We start from the raw sequence: 19175 nt of genomic DNA on the forward strand, positions 1-19175 counted from the left end.
GAGTGTGGAGGGTATGACATAGGAGAGGAGTGTAGAGGGTATGACAGTGAGCAGTATGCACAAGAGGAGTGTAGAGAGTATGACAGTGGGCACTATGTACAGTATAGGAGAGGAGTGTGGAGGGTATGACAGTGAGTAGTATGTACAGGAGAGGAGTGTGGAGAGTGCAACAGCAGGCACTGTGTATAGGAGAGAAGTGTGGAGGGTATGACAGTGAGCAGTATGTACAGGAGAGAAGTGTGGAGAGTATGTACAGGTGAGGAGGATGAAGGAATCTGGGAAGGAAAAATGTAAAGGTTTGTGGAAGGATGTTTAGGAAATGCGTAGTGGTTAAGCGGTACATACATGGATTGAAATTATGCCAATTAAGCAAAGACCAGCCATAGTTGATCTATGTATGGGCTAGCTGGTTTTACACAAGTCAATCTATTATCTGACTTGAGTACAACCAGCCTGTCAGGTTTTTCCTAAAACAATCAGTGCTGCCAGCTATAGTTAGCAACACTGATCATTGTATTCACAGGCAGAACACAATAACACTAGAGGAGCGATTCCCCCATCAACAGGTCAGCAGGTGAGAGGGTGTGTGGGGACAGGCTGGGGAGAGATAGTAGTCAGTCCCTGGGAAGGCACTGGCTAGTATCAGAGCCAGATACACACAGGTTACATACACCACGATCGTGGCTCCGAAACGTTGCACCTTTGTGATGTGATCTCTTTTCATTAAAACTTTCTGGACAAAATGTGTCGATCCATGGTGTGCTGACGAATGTGTACGCTTGTTTGATGTTTCCAGGACCCAACTGGTAATCGCTGCAGCACCCACCATTTTTATGAGCCATTTCTACCAGGAACGTGTGCGATAGGAAAGGATTATTGATCAGACTATTAACTTTATATTGACAACCACAGCAGTTTGCAGAGGGCAGTGTGAACTGCCTGTGAGTGACATGCAATGTGGGAACCCGCACAGGAATCGCGCTGGTTCCCGCATCACATACATGTGAACCCAGCTCTAATGTGTAAACAGAGGGACATATGTTAAGCACATAATATGTGTTACATAATATGTTTTATATAATATGTGTTACAGAATATGTGTCACATAATATATGACCTTCACATCTGCCTTAATCCTGTTATTAGCATTGATATCTAATAAACAGTTGGTTAATGTGTAATAAAACTTCTCAGCAATGCCTATAAATCAGCCAGACTTGAAAATTCAAGGTGCTTCACCTGCCAGCAACTCTCTATCAAGACATCTCCAAAACGAAAGTCATGATGGTGGTCTTGGCCCTTCTGCTGAGTGTCACTGTGGCAATGGCTGCACCTCAAGGTAACTTTAAAGGGACAGTATAATTATGTTCACTTATGATTGTAATATATCTAAGCCCAAAAACAAATGTAATATAATGCTTAGATGTGGTGGCTGCATTTGTTTTCTTTTTCCCAATTTTTCACCAGGTAATACTGAAAATAACACACTTTCTGTCCCTGGGTCACTCGCTCCTCCACCGTACCTATGGAGGGAGCCATGGTTGCCACACAGGCCAGGCTTCAAACATGTTCTACATTAAATTATAGTTTATGGGGTTAGTCGTTTTACAGAAGCAAAGTAAGATTATTTTCTGCCTGTTCAGCTCTCAAGAAATAAGGACACTTATGGGATCAACATGTTGTTAGCTTGAAACAAACAAACAAAAAAAAAAACGAATGCAGTCACCATATCTAATGCACAGTAAGCTGCAATATATAAGTGTTTGTTCTTGGGTTTAGTCCTCCTTTAAATCATTTTTGATTACTTTAACATTTTTACATGCTTTCTTTTTCTTATCCACTTCCCGCCCGGTCAATATACAATTGACGTCTGGGAAGTGGTTGTGAAATCCTGACTGGACGTCTATTGACGTCCTGCAGGATTTCATGTGGGGGCGCGCATCGCGGCGATCGGTGATGCAGAGTTTCAGTCTGACACCCTGCATCTCCGATCTCGATAAAGAGCCTCCGGCGGAGGCTCTTTACCACATGATCAGCCATGTCCAACCACGGCTGATCACAATGTAAACAGGAAGAGACGTTGATCGGCTCTTCCTCACTCGCGTCTGACAGACGCGAGTAGAGGAGAGCCGATCGGCAGCTCTCCTGACAGGGGGGGTTTGCGCTGATTGTTTATCAGCGCAGCCCCCCCTCGGATGCCAACACTGGACCACCAGGGAGTGCCCCCCGGTGCTTAATAGAGCAAAAAAAAAAAAACACCAATAAAAAAAAAATAACACAATCGATGCCAATCAGTGCCCACAGTGCCACCCAGTGTCCATTAGTGCCACCTCTTAGTGCCCATCTATGCCCAGTGCCCACCTATCAGTACCCATCAGTGCCACCCATAAGTGCCACCCATGAGTGCCCATCAGTGCTGCCAAAGAGTGCCCAGTGCCACCCATCAGTGTCACCTATGAGTGCCCATCAGTGCTGCCTATGAATGCCCATCAGTGCAGCATACCAGCGCTGCCTATCAGTGCCCATCGGTGCCGCCTATCAGTGCCTATCGGTGCCCATCAGTGCCACCTCATTGGTTCCCATCAGTGCCACCTCATCGGTGCCCATAATTGAAGAAGAAAACTTACTTATTTACAAAAAAAAATATTATTTTTTATTTTTTTTCCCAAAATGTCGGTCTTTTTTTAGTTATTGCGCAAAAAATAAAAATCGCAGAGGTGATCAAATACCACCAAAAGAAAGCTCTTTTTGTGGGAACAAAATGATAAAAATGTTATTTGGGTACAGTGTAGCATGACCGCGCAATTGTCATTCAAATTGCAACAGTGCTGAAAGCTGAAAATTGGCTTGGGCAGGAAGGTGCGTAAGTGCCTGGTATGGAAGTGGTTATACTTATATTAGTATAAAGATAAATATTTGTAGGTTAGCCACTACTGGCAAAGTAGATTCACTGCTACAATGGCTCTGCCTGAATTCTTAAAGGATTACTAAAGGATTTATTTTTATTTTTAGAGGAACTGAAGATTAGAGGAACTGAATTTATTCACTCTTGAGAAGAGGAGAATAAGGGGGGATATGATCAACATGTACAAATATATAAGAGGTCCATACAGTGAACTTGGTGTTGAGTTATTCACTTTACGGTCATCACTGAGGACAAGGGGGCACTCTTTACGTCTAGAGGAAAAGAGATTTCACCTCCAAATACGGAAAGGTTTTTTCACAGTAAGAGCTGTGAAAATGTGGAACAGACTCCCTCCAGAGGTGGTTCTGGCCAGCTCAGTAGATTGCTTTAAGAAAGGCCTGGATTCTTTCCTAAATGTACAGAATATAACTGAGTACTAAGATTTGTAGGTATAGTTGATCCAGGGTAAATCCGATTGCCTCTCGGGGGATCAGGAAGGAATTTTTTCCCCTGCTGTAGCAAATTGGATCATGCTCCGCTGGGGTTTTTTGCCTTCCTCTGGATCAACTGTGGGTATGGAGTTGGGTGTATAGGATTTTACTGTGTTTTTTATTTAGTTTTTTTGTTTTTTGTGGTTGAACTGGATGGACTTGTGTCTTTTTTCAACCTGACTAACTATGTAACTATGTAACTATGTAACATGTTATACTTACCTCCACTGTGCAGCTCGTTTTGCACAGAGTGGTCCCGAACCTGGTCTTTTTGGGTCCCTCGGCGGCTGTCTGGGCTCCCCCCGCAAGGACTCAACACCTTCATGCGAGCGAGCTTGAATGGTGTTGAGTGCTTGCGGGCGCGCTCTAGTGATACAGCCGGCGGCCATAGCCACTCATTGTATCACTCGGCCCCGCCCCCCGGCGCGCCGCATCATTGGATGTGATTGACAGCAGCGCAAGCCAATGGCTACGCTACTTTCAATCAACCAATGAATGAGCCGGGAAGATGGCCAAGAAGCAAGCACGTTAACGGTGTGGGACTTTCGAGGGGTCGGGTAAGTAATCGGGGGGCCGCTAATACACATAGAATGCATTAAGGTGAAAACACCTTTACAACCCCTTTAACAGCTGCTCAGGTAAGATAATGATCACACAGGGAGTAAGTACATTGCTGTCAATGAGTTGGCCAACTTTCATTGTGGGAAAGATCAGTAAAGTGGAGCCTAATGGGTAAATATGGCTTCGTCTATGTACATATATAATTGCAAACTAAATGTAGAAGAAGGTTTTCACATCAACTTATATTTTTAAAAGTATTTAACCACTTTTCTACGGGGGCATTTAAAAAATAAATGTGCACATGTAGCAAAGTCTTTTACCCCTTTTGGTCTGATGAGAACCTCCAAGGCCAAAGATAGCTGACATCCTTCAATGAGAATCCATAACAAGTACAAACCGGCAACTCGACAGCTTCTCCATAGAAAATTTCATTGTAGCCTTACAGCAGTAACATCATCCAAAAACTGACACGTTTCGGCCTTAAGCCTTCATCAAAGCATAAAAATATGACATAAAAAACAGGTACCGTATTTATCGGCGTATACCGCGCACTATTTTGCCCTGAAAATCAGGGCAAAATCGTGGGTGCGCGGTATACGCCGATACCCGCTTTCCCGCCACGAGTTTGAATACTGCGCCGGCATATACCAAGCGCAGTACACTTGTGTATCTTCGGGCAGTCTCGGCACTTCTCGAGTTGCCGAGCCTGCCCGACGATACACGAGTGTACTGCGCTCGGTATATGTCGGCGCAGTATTCAAACTCGGCGCGGGAAATGAGCGGGGAGGACGCCGCAGAAGGACACCGGACCCAACGAAGAGGACACCCGAAGCCGCAGACGGACCCCGGACCCGACGAAGAGGCCCCCCGGAAGCCGCAGAAGGACCCGTACCCTACGAAGAGGACACCCGAAGCCGCAGACGGACCCTGGACCCGACGAGGCCGCCGATGGACGCCGCGCAAGACACCAAAACTGTAAGTCAACTGCTGTCAATGAGTTGGCCAACTTTCATTGTGGGAAAGATCAGTAAAGTGGAGCCTAATGGGTAAATATGGCTTCGTCTGTGTACATATATAATTGCAAACTAAATGTAGAAAAAGGTTTTCACATCAACTTATATTTTTAAAAGTATTTAACCACTTTTCTACGGGGGCATTTAAAAAATAAATGTGCACATGTAGCAAAGTCTTTTACCCCTTTTGGTCTGATGAGAACCTCCAAGGCCAAAGATAGCTGACATCCTTCAATGAGAATCCATAACAAGTACAGGCATACCCCGCTTTAAGTACACTCACTTTACATACACTCGCGAGTAAGGACATACCCGTGAGTGTATGTAAAGTGCCTTACAAGTACTGTACAGACATTTTGCAGTTGCAGTAGAAGGAGCTGAAGCTCAGAGAGCATTGCCCGCCCTGTTCCAGTGTGCCCCTGACACCCCCACTACAGCCCCTGAGACCTTAACTACAGCTGTTAACCCCCCACCACACCCCCTGACCCCCCACTACACCCTATAAGTGAAAAAAGGTATTGTTTCACTTTAAGTACATTTTCGTTTTACATACATGCTCTGGTCCCATTGTGTACTTAAAAGTGGGGTATGCCTGTACAAACCGGCAACTCGACAGCTTCTCCATAGAAAATTTCATTGTAGCCTTACAGCAGTAACATCATCCAAAAACTGACACGTTTCGGCCTTAAGCCTTCATCAAAGCATAAAAATATGACATAAAAAACAGGTACCGTATTTATCGGCGTATACCGCGCACTATTTTGCCCTGAAAATCAGGGCAAAATCGTGGGTGCGCGGTATACGCCGATACCCGCTTTCCCGCCACGAGTTTGAATACTGCGCCGGCATATACCGAGCGCAGTACACTTGTGTATCTTCGGGCAGTCTCGGCACTTCTCGAGTTGCCGAGCCTGCCCGACGATACACGAGTGTACTGCGCTCGGTATATGTCGGCGCAGTATTCAAACTCGGCGCGGGAAATGAGCGGGGAGGACGCCGCAGAAGGACACCGGACCCGACGAAGAGGACACCCGAAGCCGCAGACGGACCCCGGACCCGACGAAGAGGACCCCCGGAAGCCGCAGAAGGATCCGTACCCTACGAAGAGGACACCCGAAGCCGCAGACGGACCCTGGACCCGACGAGGCCGCCGATGGACGCCGCGCAAGACACCAAAACTGTAAGTACAAAAAAAACTTTTTTTCCACAGGATTCGGGGCAACATTAGGGGTCTATATATACCGCGATAAATACGGTATATATAGAGAAGCAACCCTCTTGAAATGAGAGGGGCAGTGTTAGCTTGTTTAACCACTTCAATACAGGGCATTTTCACCCCCTTCCTGCCCAGACCAATTTTTCGTTTTCAGCACTGTCGCACTTTGAATGACAATTGCGCGGTCATGCAACACTGTACCCAAATGAAATCGTTATAGGTTTTTTTTCCCACAAATAGAGCTTTCGTTTGGTGGTATCTGATCACCTCTGCTTTTTTTGCGCTATAAACAAAAGAAGAGCGACAATTTTGAAAAAAGCACAATATTTTTTACTTTTTGATTTAATAAATATCAAAATTTAAAAAAAAAAACGATTAAAAAAAAAATTTCCTCAGCTTAGACCGATATGTATTTTTCTACATATTTTTGGTAAAAAAAAATCGCAATACGCGTTTATTGATTGGGTTGCGCAAATGTTATAGCATCTACAAAATAAGGGATAGATTTATGGCATTTTTGTTTTTTTTACTAGTAATGGCGACGATCTGCAATTTTTATTGTGACCGTGACATTGAGACAGACACATAGGACACTTTTAACATGTTTTTGGGACCATTCACATTTATACAGAGATTAGTGCTATAAAACTGCACTGATTACTGTGTAAATGTGACTGGCAGGGACGGTGTTAACACTAGGGGGCGATCAAGGGGGGCGATCAAGGGGTTAATATGTTCCCTAGTGTGTGATTCTAACTGTAGGGGGAGGGGACTCACAAGGGGATGAGACCGATGTGTGTTCCTCTGTACTGGGAACACACATCAATCTCCTCACCTCTGACAGGACATGGATCTGTGTGTTTACAATGTATGAACAGCGATCAGTCATTTCCCCTAGGCAGTGCCACCCCCCCTTCAGTTAGAACACACCTAGGGAACATACTTGACCCCTTCCTCGCCCCCTAGTGTTAACCCCTTCCCTGCCAGTGGCATTTTTTATAGTAATCAATGCATTTTTATAGCACTGATTGCTATAAAAATGGCAATGGTCCCAAAAATGTGTCAAAAGTGTCCGAAGTGTCCACCATAATGTCGCAGTACCGATAAACATCGCTGATCGCCGCCATTACTAGTAAAAAAAAAATATTAAGAAAAATGTTATGAAACTATCCCCTATTTTGTAAACACTATAACTTTTGCGCAAACCAATCAATAAACGCTTATTGTGAATACGTATCGGCCTAAACTGAGGAAAAAAAACGTTTTTTTATATGTTTTTGGGGGATATTTATTATAGCAAAAAGTAAAAAATATTTATTTTTTTTCAAAATTGTCGCTCTATTTTTGTTTATAGCGCAAAAACTAAAAACCACCAAAAGAAAGCTCTATTTGTGGGGAAAAAAGGACGCCAATTTTGTTTGGGTGCCACGTCGCATGACCGCGCAATTGTCAGTTAAAGCGACGCAGTGCCGAATCGCAAAAAGTGGCCTGGTCTTTGACCAGCAATATGGTCCGGGTTTTTTTTTTTGCAAAACTTTCATTTGAAAAAAAAAGTGGGTTATTGTTTTTTAGGGGTTTCAATGATATCAATGTGCACATAACCCAGCTCATATTATAGCACTTACATTCATTGCACCCCCTATACCTATTAATAAAGTAAATAGTAGGGATACACCATTTAGGCCTGGTTAAAACTGCCCAGATGTTATCCAATTTAACAGTGTTTTTCAAACAGTTATTACCTTGTAAACATGTCAGTGACATCACCACTCTGCTATACATAGCCTATGCAGAAAGCAGAGTTATGGGAGGGACCCAGCAGGCTCCACCCACTACAGACTGCCTATAGAAAACTACAGGAGGGGCGGAGACAAGACTAGTCACCCTGCACAAAGAGAGAGAGTAAAAGTGACCGGTCCTTGTTACGGGAAGTTTCTGCACAGAGGTAAAGTTTCACACTGGATTACTGCACAGGTCTGGAAGAAAGCACACCAAGATTAAATTAAGAATTCACAGGCTTCTTGTTTTTAGACAAGATTTGCTTATCCCGGGGTTCAGCCATAAGGTATCCATAGACCAGAGAATGCAATGACATCATTTGCCCCTCTCCCTGTGTCCAGTTTATCCACCAATCCACACAGTTCCTTTCTGTAGTGCAAACATACATTTTCTGCTGTGATATAGAGGCTCCAACCTTCTAAGAGGACCAGATGATACTTACATCTCTAACAGTTGTTTCATACACTTCTTCAGAAGTGAAATACTAAACAATTTTATACACGTGCAGCTATAGTTTTGTTTGATCATGTTAATAATTCAGGATTCTGGTTCTTTCCTTCAGAACGATGGGTCAATGATTATGACCAGCCTCTCAATTTCCAGTGTGCCGACAGGCAGAGCATCAGTATAGTCATCAGGTAAGAAAAAGTATCTTAGTATATGCAGGAATTGTCATGGAGATTGAGAGTAGAATGGTTAATCTTTTCCAAGAAAGAGCACATTTTTGATGATCGGAACCCTCTAGGGATTCAATTACATGGATGCTGAGCCCCATATAGTGTAAACTGTTCCTTTTTTGTGTTTTTTACTTGTGGCGAGATGCGTGCAGGCAGCCCATATTGATGGATGGAAGCGCATTGGATGAACAGACTCACTAGCACATCCAAGTTTCACATGTAGACAGGGATGTGTGCATGCCCCCCGCAAAACCAGTGCTTCCAGGTCTGTGCACCTCTCCCTGTCTACCTCTCAAACTGAGTCGGTGAGTCTATAAAGCCGGTGAGGCAACCCCATTTACTAATATGGGCTATGCATGCAGCTTACTGCCAGTACAAAACAAACACACAGTTCTTCACATTCACAGCTGAGTGCCTGTGTAAATGAGCCTTACGGCCTTTTTAACACACAGTATACATCTTCTGCTGCTTCCGGTCAATGTGTGTCCTAAAATTGACATGCATTCTCCCTTGAAACCCACTAAGGCCCCACGCGCACTGGGATTTTAGCCCTGGTGCATGGGACTCCAGGGTTTAGCTGTGGGCAAATGGCACAGGTTTCACGTCCAGCCCCGTTGCCAGCAGCCTGTCAAACTCTATGGGAGCCTGACAGCTACTGTGGTTGGATGGTGCACTTGGCTGTAGGAAGGTTTAGGGCAGTATGCTCCCAGGGACGAATGCTGAGAAAGAATTAGTTCCTGGGTGCATATTGCCCTAAACATTCATACTGCTATGTGCATTATCCAACTGCAGCAGCTGTCAGACTCTCAGTTTGACAGGCTGCCATCGGGGGGGCTGGTTAAACACACACAGTGTGCATTGGGCCTAGACAGCACTCAACTAACCTTTTTTTGTCTTGCTAGTGTTTGTATATATGGAAGGACCATTCATTGACTTTCTATATCATCTCCCAGCCAGCATGACAATCGCCACGAAGATCGTGTTTGGGATTTTGCTTGTCAGAACACTTTCAGCACAGCTTCTTGTTCCTGGACCGGATACGTCAATGACTTTGATCAAGAGTTCAGTTTCATCTGCCCATTCGGCTCAGTCATATCTGGCATGCAGAGCTACCATGATAACAAAAGAGAAGACAGAAGGTGAATCACACTAGTAAATGAGGATAAGGATATTTTATTGTCATTCTAAAAACATGTTATATATACAGTATAAGAGTGGCGGCTGGTGATAAAAACTATTTGGGGGTTGCAAACAAACCCCTCCAGGTCCGCACTCACCAGACAACATCGTAAGACTTACCTACAAACGGAGCCCTTCAGCGGTCACGGCTCCCGTGATACCCGGCGGCTTCTGTGTTAACCTTCTTTCCGGGTTCCAAATCTTCAGTGGGAGGGTTCAGGGCACAGAGAGGGCAAACAGAAACAAGCAAATTAGAGCCTCAGTTTCTAATCACATGCTTGTAAAAAAAATTAAGGACCTAATAGAAATCCATTAGTCCCGTGCCCCGCACAGTGCACACACATAGAAGGATTGATTTTTAAATACATGATAATATGACTAACATTTTTTAACTTTAAGATGTTAAAAATCTTAGTCATATTATCAGTTATTTAACCACTTGCCAACCATCGCACAAACTTATACGTCGAAGGAATGGCAGGGCAAATGCTTTAAATTGCCGCTGCGTGGTCGCACGTCGCGCTCGCGACTCTGCAGTGAGCTTTGTGATCGTGCCCGTGGGACCCATGGACTCGATCGTGCCACTTCCTGCCTGTGCATGTACTGTTCACATTAGTGATGAAGAGTCCCACTACTGCTGTATTATCCTCAAACTTCACAATAGGATTGCTCAGATACCTAATAGCAATTGTAGGTGAGCAGTGTGTACATTAAGGGGCTCAGGTTGCATCTCTGGAGGAACTTATATTGATTTTCTTTATATGTGTGTAGCGCTCACCCCCGAAGGAGCCGCTGATAATTAATGGGATGGCAGATTTACCTCATTGCTCCCTCTGAATGTCTAGGGGTGAAAGTTGCATACAACAGCAGCAAAGGAATGTCCACGAAGAAATGTCTTTTTATGTGCTCTTTATTACCCAGCCGGGTAAAAACAGTGAACATTTGATGAAAGGGATAGAAATGGAAGAAGAAGAACCGCAGATTCAGGCGTAGTATTTGGAACAGTCCCGCACCTATGCGCAACACTTTTCTCACCACTCCTACTTGAGTGGGCTTAGCATACCCGGATAGGCCTCTCTCACCGACCTAGCAGCCGAAGTATTGCTCGAACCTCTTCAGGATGAAGTCTGTGCTACAGACCCTCCCGGATGAATGTCAGAGAGACGCCTCTGCCACAGGCCCTCTCTGATTGCAGATACGGAGGTAACCCTCCTAGGTAAAGTTATGCCTGAATCTTCTTCCTAACGTCGCCCAGGTACCGACTGAAAGAGGAGTCAATCCTTCAGTGTCCGGTCACCTCGATCTCTGGTGGTTCGTCGGAATTCTATTGGACCGCCAGCCTCTCATTGGCGCTCCTCAGATGGACTCCCCACCGAACAGCTACACTCGCTTGGGATCTTCAAAAGTGGGAACCCAGTTGACCACTGAGTCCCCGTCCTGCTCAAATGCTCCAGACCATCTTAGGCCTGAAACCAGGAACACTGCATAGCACGCGCACTCCGGCCAGGTAGGCCATAACGCCGGAGTGCCGTGATGTGGCTACCCTAGAAGGTGGGTGCCACACCGAGAAAAGACCCCGCCTTAATGGCGTCTGTCTCATAAGTACCCTCTCCCAGAATTCCCAGCGAGGCCATAGCCTCCTGATTGGCCGCTGGGAAAGAACACCCAAACCTCAACTCCACTGGTGTCACCTGTCGTCCCGGGGTGCGATAACACCCCAGCAACAACAGAGTGAGCCCACAGTATAGCCAAGCTGAAACAGAGGCCCTAACCAAACATTGAAATTGAAATCAGAGTCCTTACAATCTGATAATCCCTTAAATTTCGAAAGCACTGGTTACCTTAGAAGTAACCCGGCGCTACTTGTGACTTCCTAATTATTGGGTGTAACGGAATGGCCCGCGACACCCAGAGACCTTTGAAGGATGTGGGGTACTCCTGTGCCAGCGTCACTAATGACTCTTGGGTCTAGGGTCACCCTGTGCCCCTTTTGGGCATAGGGTGACTGATAAATGATAATTCATGTTTTGCAGGATATCTTGGAATATTAGAGTTTGGTTAATGCTGACCCCCAACCGGTCAATAAGAGTGTCTACTTCAATGTTTAACCTAGGCTGTTGAGATGCTAACTAAGTCTGCTACTGTAGTGATGAAAGCTGTGATTGCATTCTGTTGTGCTAATTAGGTCTGCTCCTAAGACATTCCATTGTGTGATGCTAATGAAACTGTTTGTGTGAAAAGTCTATTGATGATAGATATGTGTTGTGAGTTAGCAGTCTAAAGGTCAGACGTCTGACTTAAGGAATGTGTATTATGAAGCAGGTGAGAACAGCTTGGCGGAGCCAGGCTGTCTGAATAATGTTTAGTAATTAGCCCATCTGAAGGTGTATTGAAGCCCCATTGTGTGATGCTGGGGGTGGAGAGTTTCATTGTCCCTGTAACTACTGAAGCATGCGTTGTAACTGTATAAAAACCTGAAATTTTCCATTACAGGGTTCATACATTTTGACTCAGAGAACGGAGCTTGTCTCGTCTTTCTGGGGAATTGGTATGGATCATGTCTGTTGGATGGTTGGAGTGTCAGATAAGCTGTCGTGGGTTGATGGAATGGGAAATCGTAAACGGTGGTGACCGTTACGTTGGTCATTAGTAATTCAGACTTAACACTATTTTGGACAGGGACAATTGTAAGATTCTTAAGTCACGTAGGGACACCTGAGAAAAGGCGTTCTTAAACTGTTGGCGCCCTCGTAACACATATGCGTGGAGATAAAAGGGTGGACTTTAACGCCCACACGCCACACATATGTGTCATTGGGTGGCCAATGTGTCTGTGCCGAGCGCACATTCACTGCATGCTCCCAGCACACAGACCCCACTAATGATCAGTATCTCCCGATCATGTGACCATTGTGACAGACAATCATGGGGGTCATATTACTGCCGAACCTCCTAGGCCCCGTACACACGACCGGATCTATCCGCTGGGATTGATCCGCGGATCAGTTCCAGCAGACAGATCCGGTCGTGTGTAGGCCCGAGCGGACATTTTCCAGCGGATAAAAATCCAGCCGACAGATTTTCCGCGGATAAAAATTTCTTAGCATGCTAAGAAATCTATCCGCTGGAATATGTCCTTCGGACTTATCCGGTCGTCTGTACAGACTCACCGGATAAGTCTGTCTGATCCTATCCCTCGCATGCGTCGTAATGATTCGACGCATGCGTGGAAGTATGTACCTTCCAGGGTCGCGCACGTCGCAGCGTCATCGTCGCAGCGACGGCGCGGCCGCGTCACCGCGGATGTATTCCGCTGGGATTTTGATCTGATGGTGTGTACCATTGCCAGCGGAAATCCTCTCGTGTGTACAAGGCCTTACTATTAAAGAGATGCTGGGGCTGCATTAGAAAGGGGTTAAAGATGTTTGTCAACACTTCTGAAAGCTGATGTGCACAGCCCCTGAGGACCTGGTCTGGATTATTATCTGGGCCTTCAGACTTTTGGCTGGTTAACTTTCTGCAGGCACCTCTGCTACGGCCATCACTAGATGCTAATATTAAATAGTTTTCAGTAACAATTTCAATGTTTTGTTGTTATGAGAGCCATGGTGGTGGTCTTTACAAAGACAGGCTCATCAACACAAAATTGATACTAGGTAGTTACTTATTCTTTGTGATTAGCTTAGGCGAACTATCTCTACCACAAGGTTATTTATACCTGACGCAGAACAATGGTAACATCTTTCATTTTTTAGATGGAGCTTCCTTTGCTGCCAAGGAGAAAATCAAGTTACCCGTAACTGCAAATGGAGTGATTACGCAAATAATTTTGATGCCTACTTGAGATGGGATGCGCCTTTCAATACATTCCTGACTGGTGCGCACAGCTACCATGATAACAGCAAAGAGTATGTATTTTATTTATCTTCTAGTCATAATACAGTTCTCGCTAAGATGAACTCCAGTCAGTAGAGCCATTGAGCATATATTGAGTGTACAGTCACCGCATTAGGCTCCCTCAGTCGTGGTTCTGTGGAACGCAAGGATATTTTAGGAGATTGCTAGGATCCCTTAAAGCGGAGGTTCACCCATAATATTAACTTAAAGCGGGGGTTCACCCAAAAAAAAAAATTTTAACATGACATTCAGCCGAGTTGTCAGAATGACAATCGGCTGTTTTTTTTTAATTTCAGTGCCGTACATACCGTATTTTCACCGCCGCTTCCGGGTATGTAATGTGCGGGACTGGGCATTCCTAATTGATTGACATCCTTCCGACCGGCGCATACAGCGCGTCACGAGTTGCCGAAAGAAGCCCAACGTCGGTGCGCAGGCGCCGTATAGAGCCGACTCGCAGTCCGGCTTCTTTCGGTGACGCGCTGTATGCGCCGGTCGGAAGAATGTCAATCAATTAGGAACGCCCAGTCCCGCAGCTTACATACCCGGAAGCGGCGGTGAAAATATGGTATGTACGGCACAGAAATAAAAAAAAACATGTCATGTTAAAAAAAAAATTTGGGTGAACCCCTGCTTTAAGATTAAAACAATTTACGGAGCATATACTTTTACTATTGACAGTTGTTATTTTAAATATCAATTTAATTACCGCGATTCAAAGCAGAAGCTGTGACTTCCGGGTATTCTTCCCCACGGGAGTGGGTGTATCTCTCCCTTTCCCCCATGCCCCAGTGTGTGCTGGGACCTGTCCGCAGTGTCTCCTGGGAGTTATGAGTCATGATTCCCAGAAGACGATATACAGCACTAATCTTCGATATCTTGCGCGATTTCCCTCGTTACGTGACTCAACAAGCGGGTCATGTGACGAGAGCGGATCCAAATTCGCCATTTTAAATGAGGGAATACAGGTAGAAATTGCCATTACATACCTTTAGCTCACGCTGCTCTCCGTCAACGCGGCGCATGCGCAAAATACTGCAGTGCAAGACAGCGCACGTGCTAGATACTGCGGTGAATGCTGGGAATACTAGCATCCCCGCTTCCCGAAAGTCTTTGCTTGTGGGCTTCACAATGCCCACAAGCAATATGGAAAAGTCCTGGCTGATTTTTTATAAGTTTATATTTCGGACAGATAAAATTTGGATCGGTGTCAAAACGGCTAGCAAGTGAGTGTATTTAATTTAACTGTAACCCTATTACATGCACACCAAAAGATAAAAACGAGAAACCTCCGCTTTAAGCATTGGAGGATTGATAATCCATCTACAATGACCACCAAAGTAAGGGAGGCAGCTTCTCACTGGCATGCACTGTAAGTAGTTTTTTTTTTTTTTTACACTGATCACCAATGTAAGGGAGGCTTATTTCCACTCACCATCAATGTAATGGGGCATTTCTCCACTGACACCTAGCAAGTCCAGTAATATTTAATAATATTGGTAAAAGTCATAATACAAACCCAATGCGTTTCAGGGCTCCAAAGATCCCACTTGGTCAGGGCTGAGAAACAAGACAACACAAGATCAAACAAGTTTGACTATCTAAAAACTGCATGCACATAATAAATATGGTTTCTTATCGTATGTCTAATCTTCAAAAAACAAAAAATCATTAAAAGACCATATACTGTATATGTTTCATTAAATATACATGAAACATATTTATGGTCTTCTTATGACATATGTGGACTTTTTTTTTTTAATGATAAGCTATAAAGCTTTTTTTAGTTCCATAAATTTAGAATTTATGTTTTTTAACATAAAATGAGGCAGAACATTTTAATACAATAATACATAATTGAAGGCTTCTTGTTAGGAATTGTTTCAAAATTGATATAAAATCTCCCTCCTTTAAAATGAAACCTTTACGGATGACCGTTGATAGTACATGGAGGTGTCTCCCGGGTAGAGAATATAACTAAGATGAACAAATTTCAATGATTCCAAAGGGAGCAACAACAAAAAAAGCAGGGGGGGGGGGGTTGGAATTGCCTTGATGTATAACGTTTCTTGTATGAAATTGTTGGTAGGCGACAAAGTTGGGAATGAAGAAGGAAACGGAGAAAGATAGTTATAAGTTATAGAAGGTTCTAGTTTACTATGAGGTCTTGGTTTCTCCTCCTGTCTTCCCCTACTGCTTAGGGATAGTTTGGTCCTAGCTAGACCCTCCCTGGAAAGTAATTGTCTTCTTACACTTCAACTGGACTGGAAAAACATCATCTGTACTGCAATTAGCTAAAGCAAAATTGCGTTAGATTATACTCCTGTGTCTATTTAAAGAGTTAAGCTCACAAAGGGGGACTATACCGCGCTAAAGGTAAAAAATATGTGAAAAACTTGTTAGTGAAGACAAAGCTGCGACACCTGCAAACATGCGATACTCATGTAGAAAAGAATGTATAAAAAAGAAAAAAGGTTGCGCTAATAATAATCTAATGAACTAATAATTAGTGAAAAAATAATCTATAACATAAATAATCAAATAAGTGTACTATATACTAAAATATTATGTACATAGGTGAATAATATATAAATATAGATATTGGGTAAATATATATATGAGAAAAAAGTCCCAAGAATAAAGATACAAGTCCACAGAAAATGGTGAATAAAATGCGATCAGATGTGAAGATAACGCTGAGAAGTTAATCCACCGCCACCAAGATGATAAGGGAAAGCCGCTCCTATAGGAGTACACCAGAAGAAAAAATATATATGGACACCCTTACCAGACAAGTTGGACTACCTATATCAGCAAGGTCATATGGGCCTGCAGAAATAACCCTCTGTGGGGTCTAAATAGGTCACAGAAGTATGTGCCGCTCGGCCCCTATCGGCTTCCTTGCTTCCGTTCACTATGTCCCTTAGAAAGGATCTCTCCCTCTGATGGAGTAAAAAATCCGCACATGGACTCGGACTCAGCATGCCAGGAAAAAACAAAAAAAAGACTTGAGATAGTGTATTAACCTTAACCACTTCCTCGGTTTAATCTAAAAAATACATAGTATAAAAAAAGTTCAATACAGAACAAATTAAAAAATTCCGGCAGTAAAAAGTAACGTCAGCCTGTGCTTCCGGGGTCACGTTGAACGCGGTGACGTCAGTGCGTGGCTCCGCCCTGACATGTTTCGTCATAAATTACTTTATCAAAGGGCACGGGCGACGCACTGAACTTTCACCTTTATATAATCACGAGAGACGCAACCAAGCCTCGTTCTCGTACAGCGACCATCTTTCTGACAATAGGACAAACCTCGTTCTGAGGGGTAAAATCAAGAGATGGGACAGAGAGAATGACCCCACCTACTCCGCAGCCAGATCCCGCCACTGATCTGGCTGCGGAGTAGGTGGGGTCATTCTCTCTGTCCCATGTCTTGATTTTACCACTCAGAACGAGGTTTGGCCTATTGTCAGAAACATGGCCGCAGAAGGATTATTATCCTGAGACTTACACAGTACTCTCACACAGCACAGCCTTGTCTGGCAGGACAGAAGTCCTGATGTTTCTTCTCACTTGGGTCTTGTCCCTTCCCAGCCTGTGATTGGACAGTAAAAGGAAAAGCAGCAGGCTAAAGAACTAATTTCTCTGTCACTCTGCTCTCTCCTCTTATCAGCAGGCTCCTTGTTAACAACTGGTTGGCTCCTTTTGCTGCTATCATTCTTCCAGATTAGAGTATACCTATAAGCAAAACTTATTTTGGATAGAATGGAGAGGGATTAGAACACCTATCAGGTTTTTATTGCTGTCTGTGTCCCCGTTTTAGAGATTCACACTCTCTATTTACCCTGTGTACCATTATCATTGAAAGTAAAAATAAAATAAAATTCCACATTTTGGGTTGTTTCAGAAAACTAATAGAGGGGAAATCCTCCAATGGGAATATTAGTTCTGGAGATCGTGGGGGGTCCCCAATGGTTTCCTGTAATTTGCAAGGATTTCCTCTCACTTCATGTTTTGGCATTGGCGCAGGAAGTGAAGGTAAATCTCCCCAATGGGACACAGATGGACAAAAATCTATTTCTTCTATTTTAAGATCTGCTGTACAGGGACTGCAAGAGGCAGATACCAGGTAAAATGCAGGTGCTTACACTACTTGAATTAAAAGAAATACATTGACACGTGGATTAATGAATACAGAGGTGCGGTCATTTGTGTTTTATATCTGCCTGGAGTTCATCTTCAATAGAGAAGTCCTTACCACACAAATTTCTAAGCCCACAAACTTACAATGGACTCACTCTGCAAAGAACTCAGCCACATGTTGGGGAAATGGGTAGATGCATTTGTTGCTTCTTTATCATTTGATACAAATTCATCATGTCTTGTGTTTTTAGGGACAGACGCTGGAAGTACCACTACTGTGAGAAGAGTGCTTGAGCCAAAGAAAATACTGTCATAAATACACCATCAAAACTAGAGCCTTGCTCCCAGATGTAATACCACCTCTAGCCTCCTGGTGATGCAACAATTTATTTGTGAAATAATTCTGGTGTATTATATAATGTGATATGACTTTTCAAACATGATCATTATTTGGCATTCTGGTATTGTGGTGTTTTGTTTTCCTCGCTGTTGTTCCTTGTTGTCTGTTCTTCCCCCAACATTGTGTCATTATTTTACCTATTACTCAGAGTGAAGTTGAATTTTTGGAGTAGAGACATTTGCACCTGTTGGACAAATGGGTTCATTTGCAATGCCCTTAAGTGGCACCATTCTGTGCTGGCACTGTCAGCAGGGATATCATAATTGCAAACATAATGTGACGAGACCCTTTGCTCGCTCGATTCTGCTCTCCCGACACTCCTCTGCTTCTATTGGATCAGATTGCCGATTGCAACGTCTGATGGTTCAGTCATCCAAGGTTCCGGGATCCAAACTACAGCTATGTGCCGTTCAGACCCATTAAGAACACAGGCATTAAGGCAGGATGTATGTATGTTCAAGCAGGACTCTTTATTTCCAAGTACACAGCACACTTTTACACAGAATTTGGAACATCCCACCCCCAACAACCGCTTTCCTATTGGTCAATTGTAAAGTATATGCAGTCCTCACTCAGGTCCTCCTTAATCATGCAAATGAGGACTTGAAATAGTCAACAGGGATTGGTCCAATAGCTTGGATAGAAAGACTATTATGTGTATTGAGACAGAAGCCCCAGGGGGTAATCAATGTACACAATAGCCCGATCTATTTAGCAGAACTTAATTACTACCTCTGAGAGGTTACATTCCTTTAGATATAACATTTATTTATAATATAATTCAATACTCCTGACAGGAGACTTCTGACCTTTAGAACAATACAAAGTCTTTTAGCGTAAACACATACATCTTCAAACACACATTCTAAAAGTCATTTAGTAGAGCTAATTATCTCCTAGAGACGTCCCGTCTC

At 43.8% G+C, this 19175-nt stretch overlaps 1 protein-coding gene across 1 annotated transcript; it reads left to right on the forward strand.

The window, feature by feature from the left end:
- Positions 1-1220: 1220 nt before the first annotated feature.
- On the forward strand, positions 1221-18322 carry LOC120932893 (hemagglutinin/amebocyte aggregation factor-like). The gene is made up of 5 exons (XM_040345721.1): positions 1221-1339; positions 8528-8603; positions 9596-9781; positions 13577-13729; positions 18113-18322. Exons 1-5 carry the CDS (start codon positions 1282-1284, stop codon positions 18153-18155), a joined length of 516 nt encoding a protein of 171 aa, XP_040201655.1. The 5' UTR covers positions 1221-1281; the 3' UTR covers positions 18156-18322.
- The last annotated feature ends 853 nt before the right edge of the window (positions 18323-19175 follow it).

The sequence above is a fragment of the Rana temporaria genome, chromosome 3 (genome assembly GCF_905171775.1).
Source record: "Rana temporaria chromosome 3, aRanTem1.1, whole genome shotgun sequence".
NCBI classification, from domain to species: Eukaryota; Metazoa; Chordata; class Amphibia; order Anura; family Ranidae; genus Rana; species Rana temporaria.

Excerpts from the sequence above, each read along its gene's own strand:
- LOC120932893 (XM_040345721.1), top strand. The coding sequence starts at position 1,282 with ATGATGGTGGTCTTGGCCCTTCTGCTGAGTGTCACTGTGGCAATGGCT. Across the intron at positions 8,604-9,595 it reads AGCATCAGTATAGTCATCAG|CCAGCATGACAATCGCCACG; the intron begins GTAAGAAAAAGT and ends ATCATCTCCCAG. Across the intron at positions 13,730-18,112 it reads TACCATGATAACAGCAAAGA|GGACAGACGCTGGAAGTACC; the intron begins GTATGTATTTTA and ends TTGTGTTTTTAG.